This window comes from Vanessa atalanta, chromosome 14 (assembly GCF_905147765.1).
Source record: "Vanessa atalanta chromosome 14, ilVanAtal1.2, whole genome shotgun sequence".
NCBI lineage: Eukaryota > Metazoa > Arthropoda > Insecta > Lepidoptera > Nymphalidae > Vanessa > Vanessa atalanta.
This window is the reverse complement of record NC_061884.1, coordinates 11,995,206-12,016,700: the sequence shown is the minus strand read 5'-3', so window position 1 is coordinate 12,016,700 and position 21,495 is coordinate 11,995,206. Positions and strand designations below refer to the sequence as shown.

Here is a 21,495-nt window from a genome sequence, read left to right as displayed (position 1 = left end):
TTTAACGTGACCAACTTAAAGTAAAACTCGATGATTAATGAAACTCGTGATCTACGATGCATTGACGGAACCCTTGTACGCGTATTCAGTACTTGCCTTAGGCTGCGTAACCGGATAGGCGTATAATTTCACTTTGCCAAAGTCGTCCCCCGTGGCCGCCAGGCGTCCGTCCTGGGTTCTGCAATTACAGAAGAGATTGACGATATAAGAGTAGGATAAAAAAAATTTAAGGGATTTACTTATCATATCATAGGTATATATATTATAAATTTATTTTAAGAATGACACTGAAGAGGGACCTTCGCCCATAGATATTAGCATTGAAAAGATCTAGCAAAAACAGTTAATAGTCAGGTCGAAATCGCATCGAGGCAACGAGCTCCACGGAAGCGATGGCTGGGAGGGGGGGCGGACCTGGTGCAGGAGTTGATGTCGGTGCCGTCGGCGCCCTCGGGCCACACGCCCACGCAGGGGAAGGCGAGCGGGCAGTGCGCCGAGGCCCACGGGACGTCGCGCAGCGCCGCGCCCGACGGGATCTGGCGGCACGTCGTCGCGTTCCCTGTTGCCCATATTTTATCGAATCAAAAGCTCCTTAAGAGAAGAGATACAAGTTATTTTTTTAAATTAAACTGGATGCAACTTACAAAATAGCACTTCATAATCTCCCGAATTACTCCTGATGTATTGACTGTCTTCTGACCAATCCAAGTGGGTGATGAAACTCGAGTGGCCCTGAAAAACGAAATTACTGTTTATTATAGTATTCAATACATTTAAATGTAACAATTCAATACAAGCCAAGTTTATACACATTTTTAAATAATATCTAGCATACATCCTAATTTTATATGTTATCTACATACACCGCATACACCGAGGCTGGACAAATTCATAATATAACTTTATTTACAATATTAATTTAATATATAATATATATAACTAACCACTAAATAAGTATTGTACATTGGAATGGTGTTGATATAAGACTGTTAACTTAATTCACACTTAAAAGTTCTTTGTGATATAGTTGTCTCTTTTTGTGCGAAATGACGCATTTTTGTTAAAACATCAAATGTACTATCACTTTGTTTTAGATTTTGTATTATTTTGTTCACTATAACCTTTTGTTTAATAACTGAGTCTTAAAAGCGGAAAATTACTAATTTTTTTTTTGTACCGCCCATAGACAAATGTCAGTAGTGTATTAGCACTGTATGACAATACAGTGCTAATGCACTACTAATAATTGATGCCATTAATTGCCATGCCAATAATTATTATGTACTATCCATTAATCAATCACTGTTCAATTGAAACAGAAAATTGATAACAAAAAACAATTGTTTATGTTTCGTGACCCAGATGTATACAAAATAGCGCAGTCACTAAAGTAATATTTTATGGATGTATGGCAATACCAGAACGTATGAGATAACTTTATAACTTATAATAATTACTAATGTTTACTTCTACTTAACTTGCGAACTAACTAATCCATGCACTAACTACGACTTAAGCATGTACTACAGGAATCGAATTACCCGTCTACGTTTTCTCTCCGTGCACTAGATTCGCGTGAAATGATTAATGATTATAAATTCAAAGTATTACATTTATAATTATAACAGAAAATTATATTTCCACAACAATTATCTTATACGGTTTTGTAGATTGATGTTAATTGATTTGTTTAGAGCTTAATATTCTCAAACTATGTATTAACATTTTTATACACCAAAGGAGCAAAAAAGGAAGGTTATGTTTGGACGGTATTTGTGAAAAAATTAGATATTAATTTTAATCGTGAAAAAATACTACGGAATGTAAAATGTGTCAATATTGTGTTAAAATTAAAAAAAAGATTATGTCAAGATATAAAAGCTTTTATTTAACTTATCAACTGATTTAATGTAATGTCTGATGCAATGTAATGCATTTTGGGTGAGACTGATTTTAATGAAACAAAAGGCAGGTGGAGCGCGTAGAACATTATAGTGAAGCAACAAAGCGAATACAAATTGTCGTTAGTGCGAAACGACGCATCTTTTTGTTAATACGTCAAGAGTGACACTTAAATTAATTTCTTGTCGTATTAAAAAATTGTTCATTACTTCATACTCTACCGAGAATTCGCATTCGCTTTTGATGCCTGTAATACTCCCTGCGTTCCAGTTAACTTTTATTATAATCTGAGAATTTAAATTAAACTGAAGTTAAATAAAAGCTCGATTAAAGAGATGGTGTTAGTATTTGGAAGTGTAAATGTAATGAGTTACGTCACGAATATGCAAGTGGACTCACCAGGCACTTCCCGAGCCTGGAGTACCGCGCTCCGTCGTCGTCCACCTGGTACACGTAGATGAAGTTGTCTCGCGAGCCGATCGCCACCAGCTGGTTGTTGGGCGAGTACTCGATGGTTTGAATCGGTTCCGTGCTGGAAAAAGTTTATTTATTTTTAAATATTTGTATCACAATATTGAGTTTTTCAAAGTAATCATTATTTATTATTAGTTATAGATATCATTTTATTTTTTATGTCATCGAAATGGGTGGCCCATTTCCTGCCTACCAATTTCGGTCACTACTGCCCATAGACATTGACACCGTATGAGACTTTTACTATTTCCTACATAACCAATGTGCTACCAACTTTGTGAACAGAGATGTTATGTCTCTTGTCATTTTACTCATCCTTTAAGCCGAAGCACAACAATATTAAGTATTGCTACTTGATAGAAGAATATATGATAAACCCAGACGGGCTTGCCCAGAGTACCATCACCAAGTGGTTTTGTTATCTTATTATCTAATCTTTGTTATATACTATATAACTAAATAAGTTATGGCATATAACATGTTTGCTCTATTTGAAGTACTATTCTTTTTTATTCTCTTAATGGCTGAAGCTGTCTTTTCTTCATGATAGGCAGTGAAAATGCCCAAAATATATCGAGCAAAATGATTTATAAATGTAGTGCAATCGATGTCCTCACCCGTCCTGGTGCTGAGCCAGCAGCTCCCGGGTCTGCGGGTGGTACACCAGCCAGCGCCCTGACACGCAGCCCACCGCCAGCGCGCCGCCGTCGCGCGACCACGCGCAGCACTGCGCGCGCTCCTGCACGCACACACACACACACACACGTCAGACACACGTCAGGCACATACATTTTATCTCCTAGCGTCGGGGACGTTTACTTTGAGAAACTCGTGAACTTATACGATGGCAAAAAGAGTAGGCAGCAAACATTTTTGATTACGATTTAGTACTTGAACGCAAATTAGGCGCGGCCCACCTCGATGTCCTTGCTCCAGACGGTGGAGTGGCTGAGCGCGTCCCACAGCTGCAGCAGGCGGTCCCAGCCCGCCGACGCGAACTGCGGCAGCGACGGGTGCGCCGCCAGCCCCCACACCTCGTCCACGTGGCCTGGGGGGGGGGGGGGGTAAACGTGACTCGGTGGAATAGGAGTTTTTGCAGGCAGAAGGTAGACGGACGAATTTCATCACGCCGTACTTGTGTGTCTTGACTCAAAAATAAAACTATGTTTATTAAGTTAAAAAATTATTACGTTCATGTTCTGAGTACCATTAAAAAAATATTATTTAAATGTTTAATAGACGAAGGAACAGATACCAGTCTGTAATATACAGATAATAACAATAATATTTAATATAAATTATTACATTCGAATTGAGTCTTACACTTGGTAAGTGATCACTATCGCTAACAGTCATTGGAAGAGCATTCGTCATCGTTAATGTGTGGCATGTCAGTGTGTGTGTATATCGAGTGTCAGAGTGTGCCGGTGTACGAGTGGTGCACGTACCCAGCACGGCGGGCACGAAGCCGAGCTGCAAGTCTCCGTGCAGGATGCAGTTGCGGGTGGTGCCCACGAACAGCTGCCGACCGCGACCCTCCGTCACCACGCGCACGCCGCCGTAGTGGCCCTCGATCTGCAGAGGTGGTCAGGTATTCGTGATAATATATGCGGCGGGATTTCGTTCGAAACACAATATAGATTTTCTACTAATAGTCAAATTATCGACAAATTCAAGCGAAACTCACTTTTTGTTTAAAGTTATATGTTAATTCTCTATCATAATAGAAAATGTATGTACTGTCTAGTTTTTTACTATCAAGTGGCAAGCTCGTTAGGTAGCAGATCACAAGATCTTAAGCTGAATTCCGTGGTCGGGTCAGTAAAAGTAATTGGGTTTTCTGTTGAGAAAGTCTCAAAAGCAGCGTGACATTCACCTTTATTTTTCCCTGAAAAGCCGTAAATCCTATACCGGTTTAATGATACACTAGAGTAAGGCCTCACCACGTTCTCCGTCCCCGTGGCGCTGAGGTCGGCGTCGAACAGCACGAGGCGGCCGTCCTTGCCCCCCCCCGACACGAGGCCGCCGTCCTTGAGGCTGCACAGCGAGAACACGGCGCCCTCGTGCACGCCGCGCACCAGCTTGTGCACCGTGTTGGTGCCGCGCCCCCACACGATCAGGTTGCCGTTGGAGTCGCCGGAGATCACGTCACCTGCGACAGAGCGGCTGTAGGGGGCGGGAGACCCCTCATGCCTGCGTGCAGTTACTGGCACGAGGGGCAGCATCAAGATTGCAAATTCCAATGTTCATGCGGGATCATTGGCCTTTGAGAATTTAATTAGATTCTTTGTCGATTCGGATGAGGTAACCTAGGTCTACTTTGTATATTACAGGAGTTCCTGTCGATAAGGTCACTTACCATTATGATTGAATGCAAGGCAAGTGACGTATTTCGGCTTGTCTCGAGTCTCGAAGATTCCCATTCTCTTGTAAAGAACGTTGGAAGCGTCGAGCGTCCAGAAGGCAATGTGACCTTTTCCGCAGGTGACGATTTGGTTTCGATCGAGTGGATGGAACTCCACTGCCACCACTGTATCCACTGAGCACTGAGAGATAGTAAAAACTATAAACTATGTGCAAAACGTTATTATGAAACTAAAAATTATGACATATTTGTCTGAAGATGACAGCCAACAAAAAGTATAAAATAAGTATTAAAAAATTCTTCTCCTAATCGTATCGTTCGGAGTGATACGAAAACATGAGCTAGCACGTAGACGCACGCACCTTGGTCTCGGCCAGGCAGTGGCCCTTGTCGCCGCGCTGCCACTCCCACACGGAGATGACGTGGTCGGGCCCGTCGTCCACGCAGGCCAGCAGCGCGCCGCCGTCCGCGCGCGAGAAGGCCACGCCGGCCGCCGCGCGCTCCAGCGAGCCCGCGCCCACCACGGCCAGCGTGGCCAGCGACACCGAGTTCCACACGCGCACGTGCGGCTGCCGGGCGTCGGGTTCGATCATTTATTGTTATTATTTGTATTATGTAGGGCACCGTCCATAGACATTGACGCTGCGCCATTAATTCTGGGAGCTAAGATGTTATGTCCTTTTTTGTAGTTACACTGACTCACTTATCACTAAGAATTGCTGTTTGGCGGTAGAATATCTGATGAGTGAGTGGTACCTACCTAGGAGCTCGCACAGAGCCCTACCACAGACTAAAATATGTAGGAATCAATTATATTTCGGGAGTATCTGGAATATGGCAGGGGACGAGAATTAAAATCGGCAAATAGTGCAAAGCTGAGTCTACTCGCAAATCGAATTAAATACGGTCCAATGCAATTTACCATCAATAGTAACTTTTCTTATCAGCTGCACTTCTACATTTGATAACAATTGTTTCTGTATTGTTCAAGATTATATTATTTACACTGTCACCAATGTTATTTAACATCGTTACTGTATCGTTTATTTGTCTGTGAATACTTTAATTACAAAAACTAATGAGGTATCATCGTTAGACAATAATCTCTAACGTTTGTTCTCTAATGCATACTATTATATACATATTACATACTATATTCGAGAAGACTATTAACGCATTCAATAAAGCACCTTTTGTTGATGTGAATGATGAATCAAGACGTTCTGTTGGTATCGAAAACTACAGATTTTCTACATATCCGGTTCTTATAAAATAATTCCAAGCATCAACAGTCATCGCCACGATGCCGAGATGGTTTGAACACTTGAGTATTAACCACTGAAGTTTCATTTGCTTAATTTGTGTTTATTCATCTCGTACTCGATAATAAAGGAAATACCCTCGAAGAGAGGTGTTAGTCCAACAGTGGGACATTTACTTTCTGCTACTTACCCTAGCGTCGAGTCGATCATGGCCAGCGCACTGTCCTGTGGCGATAATTAGCTTGTTGGGGTGTACAGCGAGGCATTTGACGTCGTCCGTATGGCCGGTGTAGTGCCTCTGACATTGCTCGTCCACGTTGAACAGTACCACTACCGCTGCCACGAAGTAAACTATTTCTCCCGTCGGTAGTAGATAAAGGTTGTTGCGGCAGTCTTTTCCTCTGAAAAGTATGAATTCCTCTATAATTTCGTATTGAATTTTAGAATGTTCCTGCACATAATTTGTTACAAATAAAGTGAAAACATTAACAGTTATTTATACATATATAATGTATAATTAGTATTAGTATATACATACATATGTACTAACGGGATGTATATATCTATATGCTAATATTATAAACGTAAATTAATTTATTTCTTCCATGAATTATACACAAAATACATTTAAGGTTGAGACCCTTCTTTTAAGTGTGATATCGTATCACAAAAGAGGCGAATTTTACAACCCAAATCCTTGGAGCCTTATTTTTAGGACCGCCTCTAAGATTCACGACATAAATAAACCTTTATAAGCTCAATATAAATGTATCATAAAAATGTTAATTATGTTATTTCGGAACGTGCTACAATGAAAACCTCGTTTCCTTTCATTGTAACCAGTAACCTGATGCACCACGGTCCGCGGCAAACCGCAATCATCTGAATTACACAGTTGGGCACTCAAGTGTGAAGCGGCCTTGAAATACGTGATCCGTGTACCGCGGATGTAACGTCACGAAATAATGGAATGAGCTTTATTGGTCAATTGATTCTTAATTTGTTTTAGAAAAATATTAGACGAATTCTCGACTTTTGCGTCTGGACTGGGTGGAGTATAAGAAGTACTTTGATGATCTGTTTTTTAATATTGGTTTAAGGGTTATATAATGTAAGTTACATTTTGGGATCATTATACTTCGACAATTTAACATCAATTCATAGAAACACGGAAATGCCAATGGAATGAATGTCTATGAAATTGTACTAAGATAAAGCCTCCATAGATTGTTAATGAATTTTATAATTAAATGACACTTAAAATTATCTGTAAAGAAAACTGACATTCCAAATTTGAATATTTATCGTCAATTATGTCATATTGTCTTTAACTCGTGTTTAGTTCTTATCTAAGGAGGTGTGTCTTTGAAATGTTAACCTAAATTCTGCAACTCTCAACTGACTCACGCACTGAGTCACAAGACCGATTGACTGAAATTTATCTTTGCTAGCACTATCGGTTAACTGATACGGTGTTTTTTGACAAACCCATAATTGGTGGAACAAGTGGGCTGTAATTGTCACTCGTACATTTCGAAGTAAAGGCGATTGGAAAATTGCCTGACATTATTGGTTCAAACTGGTCGGTTTAAAAACAAATGTCGAATGAATTACGAAACAGATTTTTAATTAGTTTATCTTAATACTAAATGTATTTTACAGATTATAAAAATGTTTGATACGTTTTTAGTCTGTGGTCTTTTTGATTGAAAATAATATACAAGAATACTTTTTGAAATAAAAAAAAGATTAGAAAATAATACTGCACTATTTAAACATATTTTTATTATATCCGCCTTTGCTGTTAATTGATCCATTACGGGATGCAGCATTATAAGCTAGTCACTTACGATGTAATTTCACCAGTTCTAATATTTCAACGGAGTAATTACTTTTAACATTATTAAATTATGGAGCTCGTCATTAAATAAATAACGAACTGTGGGCTCGGCTGTAACCTTCGCGTGTTATCTAGACGAATCGATAAACCTCATTAATATAAAAAAAAACATATTTGCTTATTAATCTGATTGATTAGAAAAAATAACTGATAATAGAACGAGTTGAATTCGGAAATTAAATTAGTAATTGTTACAATCCAATGTACAACAATAGCCGAAATGCCGAATCTTAACCTAAGACTATGGGGTCATAACTCAAAAATTCGATATTTCAGGTGAGTGATAAACTTATTTTTATGTCGTGTAGGTTGACGGATTGGCAAATGGGCCACCTTATGGTAAGTGGTCACCACAGTGTATAGACATTTATAATATAAAAAATATTTATAATTCCTTATATCACCACTGCGCCTTTGCAGAGATTTGACAAGCAACTGTCCTGGAGCCATAACAGAAGTACTGAGGAGTTAACAAATATCTAGATATAGTAAAATTATAATAATGTTAGGTACTAATTACTGTTTCTAAAGTTAACGAAATAAATTATAGCTTACTCGATGAAATTCAAATATTCTAATTAATTAATAATATAATTATTAGGGTCTCCACGCATCTGTTGGTCTAGGGCCTCCACTCCTTTGCGGCCTTCACCCTTGTGTCAGTAGTTGGGTAGTTTCGTGCGACGCAAGCTTTCGCTCAACAGCGATTATATCATTACAGATATTATATAATAATTGTTCCTAAGAGTTTTAGTTGTTAAACAACTAATATCGGGTAGATTAAAAATTATACATCTTGACGTACCTATATCCATACACCCATTCCAACTTGAGCTTGTTGTGTGGGGGTGGCGCCACCTTCGACAGGTCCAAGTTGTCGTGGTCGCTGGGTGCGTACAGAATCACCGGCCGACCCCTGATGAACATTCTCACGGTGCCATCTTCTTCATTGTACTGACAGGTGTGTGTGCTAGAAACGTATAAAATATTAACTTAATATTTAGCATTAATATATGTATATATATATATAGTACGTCACTTCAATTGTATTATATATATTAAGATCTAAATTACAATCAAAATAAAATCATGCTGTTTTAAATTGTCGTATGATAAATATATTAATTATCTATATTAATACAACAAGGCATCGTTAGTTAAATGATTTTAGTAATTTAACTATCGGAATATTTTAGTTCCTTTAATAATAATTATATATACCTATGTTGTTAAATGATATCCATGGTACTTGTGCTTTATTAGAATATAAAAAATTTATTAGTTGAGTTAGTTTTATATAATAAATTTGTATATAATATACAACATCCTCAATCAATAGAAATAAGGGAATACTATACCTTCTCATATACCATATTACCGATCTAATAGTTATCTAAAGCTTAGTAGTCAGTAATAGTTAGTGTGTCAATTGCATTATAGTTTTATTTTTAAATATTTAATCTATGGTATCCAACCTCTTTGGTGTGCTTTAAATAAAAAAGGGTAGCATAAAATTTATAGAATATAACAATAACGAAGCCGCGACGATTGGTCATCGTTTCATATCGATACGTTCAGTAGTTTTCACGTGAGTAACGCACATATAAAAAAATCTAGATTAGATAGATCACGTGAAGGAAAAGCACTTAACGTATACGTATATATTTAATGAAAACGGATACTATATATTTTTTTTTTATTTGAATTTATTACGAAACGTAAAAAACATCTTTCAATCTGTAATGTTTTAAACAAAAATGAAATTTTCCATTTAAAAAAAATAGTGCCTTTAAGTAGGTGTGAATGCTTTTTTTAGAAACAAAATGCTTTTTAATTTTAATATTCTTGTATATATTTAACCTGTATGATATCATTGTTATTAAAACTACATTTTTATAAATATAATTTTGACCTTGACCAATAATTGCGTGTAGAAATATTAACACGCAAGAAACAGATTCATTTACCCTAATACTTTATTTTAATTAGTATAGGAAGGAAACTTATCAATATAAGCAAATTATATCAAAATTAAAGTAACATAAATAAATACAACATTTGTATAACATAGATTTAAATTAAGAATGAGGATAACGTAAAAAAAAAACAAAGCAAATTGCATCGCAGATAATAAAAACAAAGCTGATTATTCAATGCCGCTGTATCGCGAAACAGGCTGTCTTAGGCATTAAAAAAAAATTACCAAGCGACTTACATCGGGGTGAACGACATCGCGGTATTGCTTCGTTATGCCCAGCTTTAAAAAAATCCAAAAATAAAAAGCGCCCACGCCGTAAGCTTCCAAATATTTATATAAAAATAAATCTAAAATTAAAAAAAAAAAACATAAATTTAAAGCAAATTATCGCATTAGGCAAACGGTAATAGTAATTATTACGTAAATTACCTGTCGTCCATGCCGTTAAATTAATGACAGTTTTTTTTTAAATATCCAATTAAGGCACTCGTTTTGTATCAAAACGTCTACTTTTTAAACAGGTTTGAAAAGGCACTGACTCAAACAGCCGTCTTCTGAGAATAACATTCACAGACTGCGTGTGAACAGCACTTGCTGAGAGCCACATCCACAGCGTATGTATTATTTTTATTGCGCGTTTACTATTACTGCATTTTAGTCTGAAATCTAATTTAAAACAACAAAAACAAGCAATGTACGAGAAGAATTTAAAATAAACGTAAATTCCTCTATTGTTTTATTAGAATTTTCGTACTATCTTTTGTTAATAGTGAGTCATGAGTATTACGCTTATAGACTGTCGTTAAAATATAATAAGCGTCAAGTTAATGCTTTCAGAGACATTTACTCGTTTTACAGAGTACGTGGGAGTGACCAAGGTCAATGTCAATTGTGAGGATACTGGAATATCAAAGCCATTTGCCGGTCCGGTCCGTTCACGCTAGACTGATTAGACAAATTGGTGAATTGAAATCGCAGTAAACGACCAATTGCAGCTGTCGGAAATTATTACCATAGATCATGAAAATAACTACAGCTATACTTGTTTCCTCCAATGAGAGGGGGGAGATGAGCGGGTGTTAAGTACCTTGAGTCTTTTACAGCGTGTATGCACAACTTTATGTTTGATTGATTAGTTAAGACGTAACAAACAAATAAACAAACTTGCTTTTGTATTTATGACATTATTTAAGATTATAAAAGTGACATGGGAATATACAAATGGAAAATAATGAAACAAAGCCTACAATATTCTGAAATATTGTTGATATAACTTTTACTCAATAAATGTATTAAAGGATGAAATAAGCAAGGTTGTTCACAAAAAATTGCAAATTTAAACATACGACTTTATTCTTCGGATATAATGTAATATCTAAACATCAGACACCAGTTTATTATTTAGTCACTCACGGGGGTCAATCTAATCATAGACTCGTAGTACTCACCAATCGATACAAGGTCAACTTAGTGGATAGTAGTCCGTTTCTTTAATGAAAAGTTAATTGTCTATTTAAATATAGCTCTCTCTTTCTCACGTATGAGATTAAAGAAGTGAGCAATACATTAATTTATTTGAAATTAGTAACTGTGGGTAGCCAAGAGTATATTAAAATTGTAAACTCTCATGTCCTATAGCTGATACTTTATACATTTTAACTGACATACCCGCATAGTCCTACCCGCCTATAAAAATACAGGTCTCCGTTGCGAGTCAACGAATTAGCTAAAATATGTTTTAATAGTGTTGGTATGATTTACATTTTTTTACTGATTGTAATTTTATTTTGTGCTTGTTCATTAACTACATTCAAATATAATTCGTATTTTCTGTGGCTATTGATTATTTATATGTTGGTAGGTACTTGGTGGTAGGGCTTTGTGCGAGCCCGCCTGGGTAGGTAGCACCCACTCATCAGATATTCTACCGCCGTAGATTATTATTAAATTATTAAAATTTTCATACAAAAATGAAAAAAAAAAAACAAATAATAATGGGGGTTCCCTGAACCTAGAACTGAAACTTAATTTTTTTTTTCATAAAACCCGTACGTCTGGTGTATCTATGGATAGGTCTTCAAAAATGATTGAGATTTCTAGTATCAATTTTTTCTAAAATGAATAGTTTGAGCAAGAGACACTTCCAAAGTGGTAAAATGTCCCCCCCCCCCAATAACTTCTAAAATAAGAGAATGATAAAAGAAAAAATATATATGATGTACATCACCATGCAAACTTCCACCCAAAATTGGTTTGAACGAGATCTATTAAGTAGTTTTTTTTAATACTTCATAAATCGTATACCACAATTAACCATCCATTCAAAAGTTTATGTGCTGCTACGGAACCCTTTATGGGTAAGTCCGTCTCGGACTTGGCCGCTTTTTTTATATAACATCGACTAGTCTAGTCTAGCCTAGTCCATTCAAACCGCATGTAAGTTGTAACAATCGATTTTTAATGTCATATCAAGTTGCACGGTAGCTGTGTGTTTTTGAAGATGAGCTGCGTGGGCGCTTTATTCTGTTAGATTTATTATAATATAAATTATGGCGTCGTTGCTATGTGTCTTTAATTTATGAAATATTGAATACATGTAGTTAATAAATGGGGCGGCATTTGATATATTCGAAAAAATACTCTTACTAAATATTATAACGATGGTTTATTAAAGTTTCAAAAAAATCCTAATATCTTAGTTTGTTTCGCAAATCCTTTATTATATTGTTTCATATTAATGTTGCAAATGCTAAAGATTATACTTCAGTAACTAAAAACCCTGGTAAATGACATAGGTTCCACATTGAGGCCTTGACGAATAAAATATTTCGACTAAAACAGTAGTCACAAGTAAATGTTAGTGTTTTTACATTTGCACGACCAACAATTTAATCCTTTAAAGGAAATAAATATATAGAAGGTGTTAGCGGATTTCCTTATTGGCTTAAATGGCTTATCTAAATGATTCATGTTACGCATTCGTATTCTTACTAAATAAACATTTATAATGACCAATCTTAAGACTCGATCCGGGTTCGAACTTGGATTCCGCTGTCAGATAAACTGGACAAAAGACCATCGAATAAGTTAACCTATGTTTATTTTAATGTGCTATTTTTTTACTGGTCATTAATTTGTTAAGCATTTTTGTGATTTATAAAAGGAAACACATAGTCTGACTGGGAAGGTTTCGTAACTCCAGGGCTATGTAGAAACATAGCCCTGGAGTTAGGGACTATAATTGTGAGCTTTGCTTTCTTAAATTAAGAAAACAATTTATATGTATGTGTAATATTTAAGAACAAGTCACTAAATAAGTTCTGGTTTAAAAAAAATAACATCCTGTAAATGTCCACTGCTGGGGAAAATCCTCCTCAGCACAAAGAGAATATGTTTCAAGATCAGTTGTTGTCTCTGTTGCTAATTTATTTGGACATTCTAAGAACACCTCCAGTTTCCTTAGAATGTTATCCTTCACCCCGGGAACGATATGAATTGTAAGCACATAATAAATTTTGACCACTCAATCATCTGTAAAGATTACTTCGTCCTAATCATTGGACCATCTCGTATATATCAAATTTTTGGTTTATCATAAATTGAATTATTAATCTTATGTGATTAAGTATGTAGAAATAGTATGAAATCTAGAAAAATAAGAAAGCTCCAAGACCACAACCGAAGTAATACATAGATAATAATAGTATATTACCAAACACCTTTGCTCCCTTCACCATAAAGCCCATAGTGCACTAAACCCAGAATAAATAAGGACTTACCCATGTTTCAATATAGGCCCATTTTGAGACGGCTTAGAATATAAATTAAGCAACGATTTGGTTGTCGTAAACCTAAGGAAATAAACAAAAAACGGGATAGAAAAATAAAAATAATCACAGAATGTAAATAATTCTATATATTGTTATAATATATTAATTTATACAAGTTTTTCAACAAGAAATGATTTTTCATATGTATTTTTGTATTTGTTTGCAATAACAAAACGCTTTCACGGCCAGAGACGAAATACTTCGATTTTCATATAGGGCCAATTTGCTACATCCAAAGATAATTCATATAATTAAAATTTGTTTTTTAATTATATCTTTTTTGAACTATATATTTTCAAAAGATATATTCATATTAGTATTTATTATTATTTATCTGTGATTATCTTTTAGAATGCACGAAGGAACATTAAAAAACAAGATTCAAGCATTCTATTGCAAGAATAAAACTCAGTAAACTGTTTATTACCTCTAATAATTAATTTGCATCGTGAATTATACATTAATTTGAACAGAAGTAATAAATCAAAGTACAAATTCCTCGATTTGTTATAATAAGATTTTATTATAAGAAGATTCTTAATTTTTTTTTATGAATATGTAGCTCAAATATTTATGAGAATAAATATTTTTTAAGTATTTTTTTTTCTATAACATTTTGTGTTAATTGTCGTATTATGATTTTATTTAATAAAATAACAACATTTAGACTTTAAAAATTGTTTCGCCGATGGTTAATGTAATAAATTAATAATCAATATCTATTACTGATAAGTTTTTACCATGACATCAAGTGGAGATTGTAACATTGGCATAGTCTAGGTAAAGAGAAATAAAATCATTTTAGACTGGCAATCTACTAGAAGCTAAACTTACCTCGTACTGGGCAAAAGGCCCTGTGCGTTGAAATCTCCCGTTGAATTCCACCGTTTCGTGAGATTGTTGGTAGCTGGTGACGGACTCTGGTTGCCGGAGGTTGAATTATTGCGCGATCTACACATTTATACTACTAAACTAGCGAAACAAGCGGTGACATTATAAAAATAAAATTATGATCGAATGATATTTTACTTTTAAAACATTTTAATAACACAAGAAATGGTCACATGAATACAAGAGATATGACATAATAAATATTTCGAAACAAAAGTCTAAAATAGATACTACATATCCTTTGAATGATACTAGCTTTGAATGATTGAATGACTTTGTATCTTATCACCATTTAAATATCGATATCAATTTAAATGATGAGATTTTAAATATCAATTTCCAATTTGCAATTTCAAAATTGCGCTGCTGTCGGTACTGGGCTGAACTTTCTGTCGACGGTATCGAATTCTGAGTTAATGATATTCCATTGGATTAAAAAATAATTGAATAACTCACTGTAACAATATACCGAAAACGTGCAATGTGAAATAAATATGTTCATGAGTAAACGTTTTGAATTGGGAAACTACAATTGCAATATAAAATAGTGGCAATGATTCATATTTTTGGCTTTCTAATGGTTTCATTAGAATCAATGATGCAATTAGTCACTGACACTGGTTTTTGTATCTATTATATAGAGCTCTGATTTTATTTCATACATTCGATACTGAGTCATTAAGAATATTACGAAATTGAGCAAAAAAAGACTTCCTACATGATATGGCGTGCTAAAAATAGTACTTATAAATACTTACCTGAGAGTATATCACAAGGTAAGGTAATATTATCCCTAAAACTGTTACCTGTACGGTTGCACTGGGTGTGGAGTGAGGGGCGCTGGCGTCGCACGGGGGGAGGGCGAGGGTGCCGGGGAGAGGGAGGAAGACGACGCTGGCGAGTCTGACTGGAGCGAGCCCGTCGATTGGTGTTGTGGACCGCGTCTAAAATAATATATTATAATTTTTTGTTAAATAATTGAGAAAAAAAATAATAATAATAAATTCTCTAAATCTATAAACAAGGTCGAATAAAAAGTATCGAAGGTATACGATGATGACCTATCTTATATATGCTGAGTAATTTTTTGATGAATAATTATGACATTACAATTATACCATAGAATTTTTCACGAAAGTGTGGCAAAGCAACAGTGTCGCGGTCTGCACACGCTTTTATGATTTTCGAATTATTTAGTCAAGAAATACTCTGTAGCCCCAGAGCTTGGTAGTTGACCCCGGAAACAATCGATAGCCGTCGGTGGTCTCATATTTGCTGTTCTTGATTATGAGAGTTAAAGGAATAGAGAATGTACATATATTCGCGCACACAGTTTGCTTGTTAAAGTGACATATCCTGGGTAGTTGTCTAGGAGATCATCTTTAATACGCGACTTGGCGTTGCAACTACAGCTTGCAACTTAGATATAATAAATTACCTTTGTGAAAGAGATGAAGCACTGGAACCGTAGCTGGAAGTTCGTTTGACGCTCTCTCTGTAGGATGGCTGCCTTATTCTCAGCTCGCGGGTCGGTGTCCCTGTTGTGCGCTCTGTGAATAAGCAATCATAGCTATTTGAATATATGACGCATGGAATGTTTACTTTTAAAGTGAATCAGCTGAAATATCACACATGCTTCTAGTACGCGTGCGGAATAGTAGCACAATGCCTAAAATATATACATATATGTATACTAATCGTAAACTAATTTATTTGTTTTAGTAAAAATATTCAATAATTTTATCAATAACTTTTGTAATCGTGGACACTAAAATTATGAGCTAAACAAGCAGAGAATGACTCAGTACTTTTATCGTATGTATTTAAAACAGAAGATTACTTTAAATTATAATATTGCATATCAAGTCATTTGATGTCAATGAAATCTTTTCTACCTAGTCTTAAAAGGAAAAATCATTCTATATATTAAATCTAAAATGACGCATTAAAATAATGATTTTAAATAACTTTATTGTACATATATAATGGGTTCATATACATATCCAGGTACTTAGTTTATATAGCGTATTGTAAAGATAGATGTATATTTATAATCAGTTTGAAGGTCAGTACATAAAATACGATTATTTATTAGTTATATTTTATACATTATTTATTTATTTAATAGTTTGTTGTTAATAATTAATTTGTGTATTGTTTTAATATTTTATACACTATAAAATTATAATAAAATATTGTCATGCGACACATGTAGGTTTATATGATGTTTTCCCCCACCAGAGAACGAACTTTAAAGACAAACTAAGAACATGATCAAACAAGGGTGGTTTTACAAATTTAAACACGCTATCTTCGGCTACGATGAAAACGTTCAAGCCGCACTATCTCTCTAGCGTAAAATTTACACGTTTTCCAAGTATAGGCAATATAATTATTTTATGCCGTATAAGTCTTGTAATTCAGAAACTTATATTATAATTCCCGTAAAATCGTATATGCCAAAAATGACAGGAAAGAAGAAAAATCAAGAATATCTCGGTTCCCCACTTGTTTGATGTCAAAAATATGTATGTATGTGCTCACCTGTGTACGTTCCTCCTCCATTTCTTTGGACATTAGATGTAGTTGGAGCTCGACCTTCAAGCGCGTTGAGTCTCCGGAGCGCATCTGCTAGGGTCGACCTCAGACAGAGGAGCTCCTCTGCTTGTCTTGAACATCTCACTTCGAGTTCAGCCACTCGTGCCGCCAGGCCTGCGCCCTCGCTTTCTAGCATTTCATCTGCAAAAAGAAAGTATAACATATATACATAAGATTTTACTAACCAAACGCTTATTTTTATCAGGAATATTTTAGTCTTTAGGAAGGCATATGAGTTAATGGACAACCTCGTGAATTGAACCAGACCTTGGTCAATAGATTTGCACTCGGATGATGTACAAACCACTAATTATAAAGTCAATACACCATAGGATCCCTTAAGCCTGATATTACGTTGGCGTTTGGCCGTATAGTAAAAGTGAAAATGAGTTGGACCCAACTAGACAGGCTGGTTTAAAGGCTTAACAACAGCAAAATATAATATATGGTAAAGAATACTTGTTGCGTGGCTTGCCTTGTCAGCAGACGAGGCCAGGAACGTTGACAATTTGGATATCCGATACGGCGCAAACGACACCTATTCTAACTCACCGCCTACGGTCTACGGACGGAAAAAAACGATTCTAAAATCTGCCTTATATTGAATTGTTAGTAAGTGGATCAATATTCAGCAAACTGAATTGAAACAACGTGGTGGTACAAGCTAACAAACCCTCTCTTAAAAATGGAGAGGAGTCCCTGAGGCCTAACAGGGCTGTCTCTGCAGTAAGACATTTAATTAAGGCTTATAGTGTACTATGAGTGCAAAATAGCTTTTATCTATTTATCTACCTATAAGTTATTCATCTTGAGCAGATATACAAACATCCATTGTTATTAAGTAGATGCTTTCGTTCTCCAGCTGTTTTAGTTACAAGCCGCATCTGCCTCAACAGGTGGAATTCTGCATCTATGAATGTTTCTTTGTAAAAAAGCTTTTTATCTCATCTATTTAATTTGTACACCTGCTAATATGTTGTACCGTTACTTTCTTTAAAATAATAACACAGTTACGGTTGATTGATAGAATACTTTATTCATTTAAAGAAAACCCATTCGGTTTTGGTAGGGCATTTTGCAAGTTCGTCTGGTTCTATATCTGGGTATCATATGAGAATAATGTATGTTTTAATTGTAGTTGGTTCTGTTAGAATTCACTTCGCATCTCATTCGTAAATCGACTGACATAAATTTTATACTTAATAAAGTCAATGTGGCATATCAAACTCTGACATTTCATGTTCGTATTATGCGGTGAGATTCGAGTTTTACAAAATAGTTCTATTGAAATCGAATTAAAATCAAGTTACTTAATATATATGTTTATATTTTCAACCTAGAGCCGTGCGAAGTTGGGTTAGTTTATAAGAAATACTTAACACAAAAGGACCATTTTCCATGTTTATGTATTAGTATATAGACGTTGGAAATATGTTTAAAAAACTATCGTAAATTATTTTTGCAATTATAATCATTCATAAAAAGCTATTTTGACAAAATAAAACTAAAAAATGATAATTAATCATTTAAAATTGCGTAATTCTGATTTCGCATAAAGATTTCAGGTCAGTGGAACGATTCGGCTCCTTGCTATTGTCGTCAAACAATACAACAATTACTGCACAATGTGACAATGCGTTTCGTACTAAGGAACTATATCGAATGAAAAAAAAAAATCATTAAGGGGACTACATGAGCTAAATGCAAGTTTTATAATGCAAAAAAGTATATGATCCAATGCAGTAAACCAAATGAAAAAAATATATGATAATCTTCAGGATACATGCTAAGTATTTGTTATTTTGAAAACATGATGTAATTAATTTGGTACGATAGAAAAAAATCACAAAGTTACCTCTAAAAAGATCTTTTAATCAATAATAACGATACTTATATACGTTCCATAATTCTGGTTTTTTGTCAGATTATTCTACAAGCAATATACTATTTAACCTCGGTTTCACTTTTTTAGTAAAATCAATAGATTTTTTTTAAATCCGATATTCTTATTTTCGAACAAAATGCGTACGGATGTGTGCGTAAACGCCGTGTACAGACAATGCCGGCCGAGGCCTGATGCTATACAGACGTGTCGATCTTTTCGCCGCATCATTCATTACGTTACGAGATATTTTTTTGTAATTTTAATTGTAAATTCATTGTTTCATGTTTTCTTATAATAAATTTTATTCTTTCTTGTAAATAAATATATTAAGTTAAAATAGTGTAGTAGTAATTAGGCATTTGATTTTTAATAATATTTTTTGTTATAAATTTTAATTGTGTAAATATGGGAAATAAAGTGAAACGCGTGAGGAAAACTAAAAAACGTTTATATAAATCAAGCGCCGAACATACATATGAACGATATTAAAAGGTAAGAGTATTTAATTAGTAAACATATTTTTTTTTTATAAATTATGAATATTGAAAACATCTATTAGAAAAATATGCAATCAGTTCGCATATAATCAGATTTTTCGAGCAATTCTCAATAATTACGATAGAGTATTTGGTCAAAGGAAGGAAAACATCAATTGACTTTCATGGGGATCAAGTGACTACATTCGATCCCCATGAACTCGAAGCATTTTTTTTTCATTATAACTACTATGACATATTAAGATACATATTTTTTAAATACATAATTTTATAATTAATAAAAATGTAATTACTAACATATATTTATTTTTTACAGAATAAAGAAAGTCGAAAACAATAACACGGAAGCTATTTATATTGCGTAAGAGTTTAATTTTATCGATTGTTTATAATAAGAATTAAAGTTATGTATGAACTAATTTTAATAATAATAAAAAAAAGTAAAGTCGTAACAAAAAAAATGTAATTGTTGTGAACCAGAGAACTAGAATATTTAGAAGTGTCATTTGTACGTAATTCATAAATTTAATTTTTTTTGTAACGTCCGCCATATTGGATTGAATATAGCAGCAATTCATGAATCGTGCATTGTCATCGAGATTAAATATGTGTGCCAACTTTTAGCTGAAAGTGGGTGTAATATTTATTCCAAGATTCCAGGACATTAAATAAAAATTTTTTAAAAAAAATTAACACTAAATGTTTTTTTTTTGTAGTACTAAATATAAATAAAAATATTTTAAGTTTAATTAAATCAGTTTTATTTTTTAATCATTTTCGAATAACAGTCAAAAGCAATACAAATAATTCTAATATCCTATCTATTTTTATGAGATTTATGATTAAACCTATTATGATTAACCTTTCATTCATCAATGATTCAACCAAACCGAATTGACAACTTTTTTTTTAGTAAATATTTAGATTTTTTTTTTTTTTAATTTAATATATATTTTTTCTTTATGAACCAATATTAATAAAACGAACAAATACTACGCTATATCTTACTTACCCCACGGTCACTACACTACAGATTTCGAACACTTACTATTTTATTATATAAATAGATCATTAAACTTTTATAAAATGTTAAAAATTGGTATCTTTCAATATTTTGTATAAGAACTAATTGTGGTATAATAATATAAATAATAGAAAAAAAAGGTTAAAACTAACTGTCTATTTTATTGTATACAAAATATAAATAAAAATATTGTAAGTTTAATTGAATCAGTTTTATTTCATAATCATTTGTTAACTAACATCGAAAGAAATAAAAATAATTCTGTTGTCCTATCTATTTTTTATGAGATTTATGATTGATCTTACGTCGCTCGGTTTGGCGCCATCTATTAGAATATTTGGGCGTAATCTCGTTACCTCGCTTAACCCTTAGTACACGGGCTTGCCGTTTTTGTCGATTTTGTAAGTGTGTGCGTGCGATTCTCAAGGGCACTTAGCTCTTGTAGTCCTCTTAAAATACAAAATGTCTGCTTTATATTTAGATCGCGACATTGATATAAGGGAATTTCAATTTAATTTCTATCTAAAGTCTAGTCCAACAACAAGAGGACAAATGACTAATAAAAAATAGAGAATCGCGATTCATTATGTTTTTTCGAAAAAAAAAACTTTGCAAGTAAAATTCAGGTGGATATAAGTAGTTTAGTGAATTAGTGTTGATTTTAAATAAAGATATTTTATTAATCCTGGCCTATTTGTAGTGCACAGTATAGCTGAGCTATTAGCAATAGAATACGAATATAATTGCGTGAGAGTTCTTCATTTAAAACTAGGTGTGCCCTACTGTTTCCCCCGCGTTTAATAATACACGGAATGAAAAAGATCTAAAATATTTTATGGTATGATAAATAACAACATAATCCCGGACAAACAGACAAAAACAATAGCTG

At 34.2% G+C, this 21,495-nt stretch overlaps 1 protein-coding gene across 3 annotated transcripts in view; it reads right to left on the bottom strand.

Annotated features, from left to right (window-relative positions):
- LOC125068641 (echinoderm microtubule-associated protein-like 2) overlaps positions 1 to 21,495 on the bottom strand; it is a 60,728-nt gene that overhangs the window by 1,247 nt on the left and 37,986 nt on the right. The window contains exons 3-20 of one of the 3 annotated variants that reach the window (XM_047677893.1): positions 17,147 to 17,341; positions 16,041 to 16,152; positions 15,409 to 15,546; positions 14,546 to 14,662; positions 13,661 to 13,732; positions 8,709 to 8,873; positions 6,194 to 6,404; positions 5,287 to 5,310; positions 5,104 to 5,226; positions 4,736 to 4,922; positions 4,320 to 4,528; positions 3,825 to 3,951; positions 3,294 to 3,424; positions 2,994 to 3,115; positions 2,302 to 2,434; positions 645 to 732; positions 415 to 559; positions 97 to 178 (exon numbers count right to left, since the gene is read on the bottom strand). In XM_047677893.1, coding sequence (XP_047533849.1) covers positions 97 to 178; positions 415 to 559; positions 645 to 732; positions 2,302 to 2,434; positions 2,994 to 3,115; positions 3,294 to 3,424; positions 3,825 to 3,951; positions 4,320 to 4,528; positions 4,736 to 4,922; positions 5,104 to 5,226; positions 5,287 to 5,310; positions 6,194 to 6,404; positions 8,709 to 8,873; positions 13,661 to 13,732; positions 14,546 to 14,662; positions 15,409 to 15,546; positions 16,041 to 16,152; positions 17,147 to 17,341 — 2,381 coding nt within the window. Of the gene's footprint in view, positions 1 to 96; positions 179 to 414; positions 560 to 644; positions 733 to 2,301; positions 2,435 to 2,993; positions 3,116 to 3,293; positions 3,425 to 3,824; positions 3,952 to 4,319; positions 4,529 to 4,735; positions 4,923 to 5,103; positions 5,311 to 6,193; positions 6,405 to 8,708; positions 8,874 to 10,118; positions 10,229 to 10,310; positions 10,467 to 13,660; positions 13,733 to 14,545; positions 14,663 to 15,408; positions 15,547 to 16,040; positions 16,153 to 17,146; positions 17,342 to 21,495 lie in introns of those variants that run through there. The other 2 variants (XM_047677892.1, XM_047677894.1) reach the window with 2 other exon arrangements.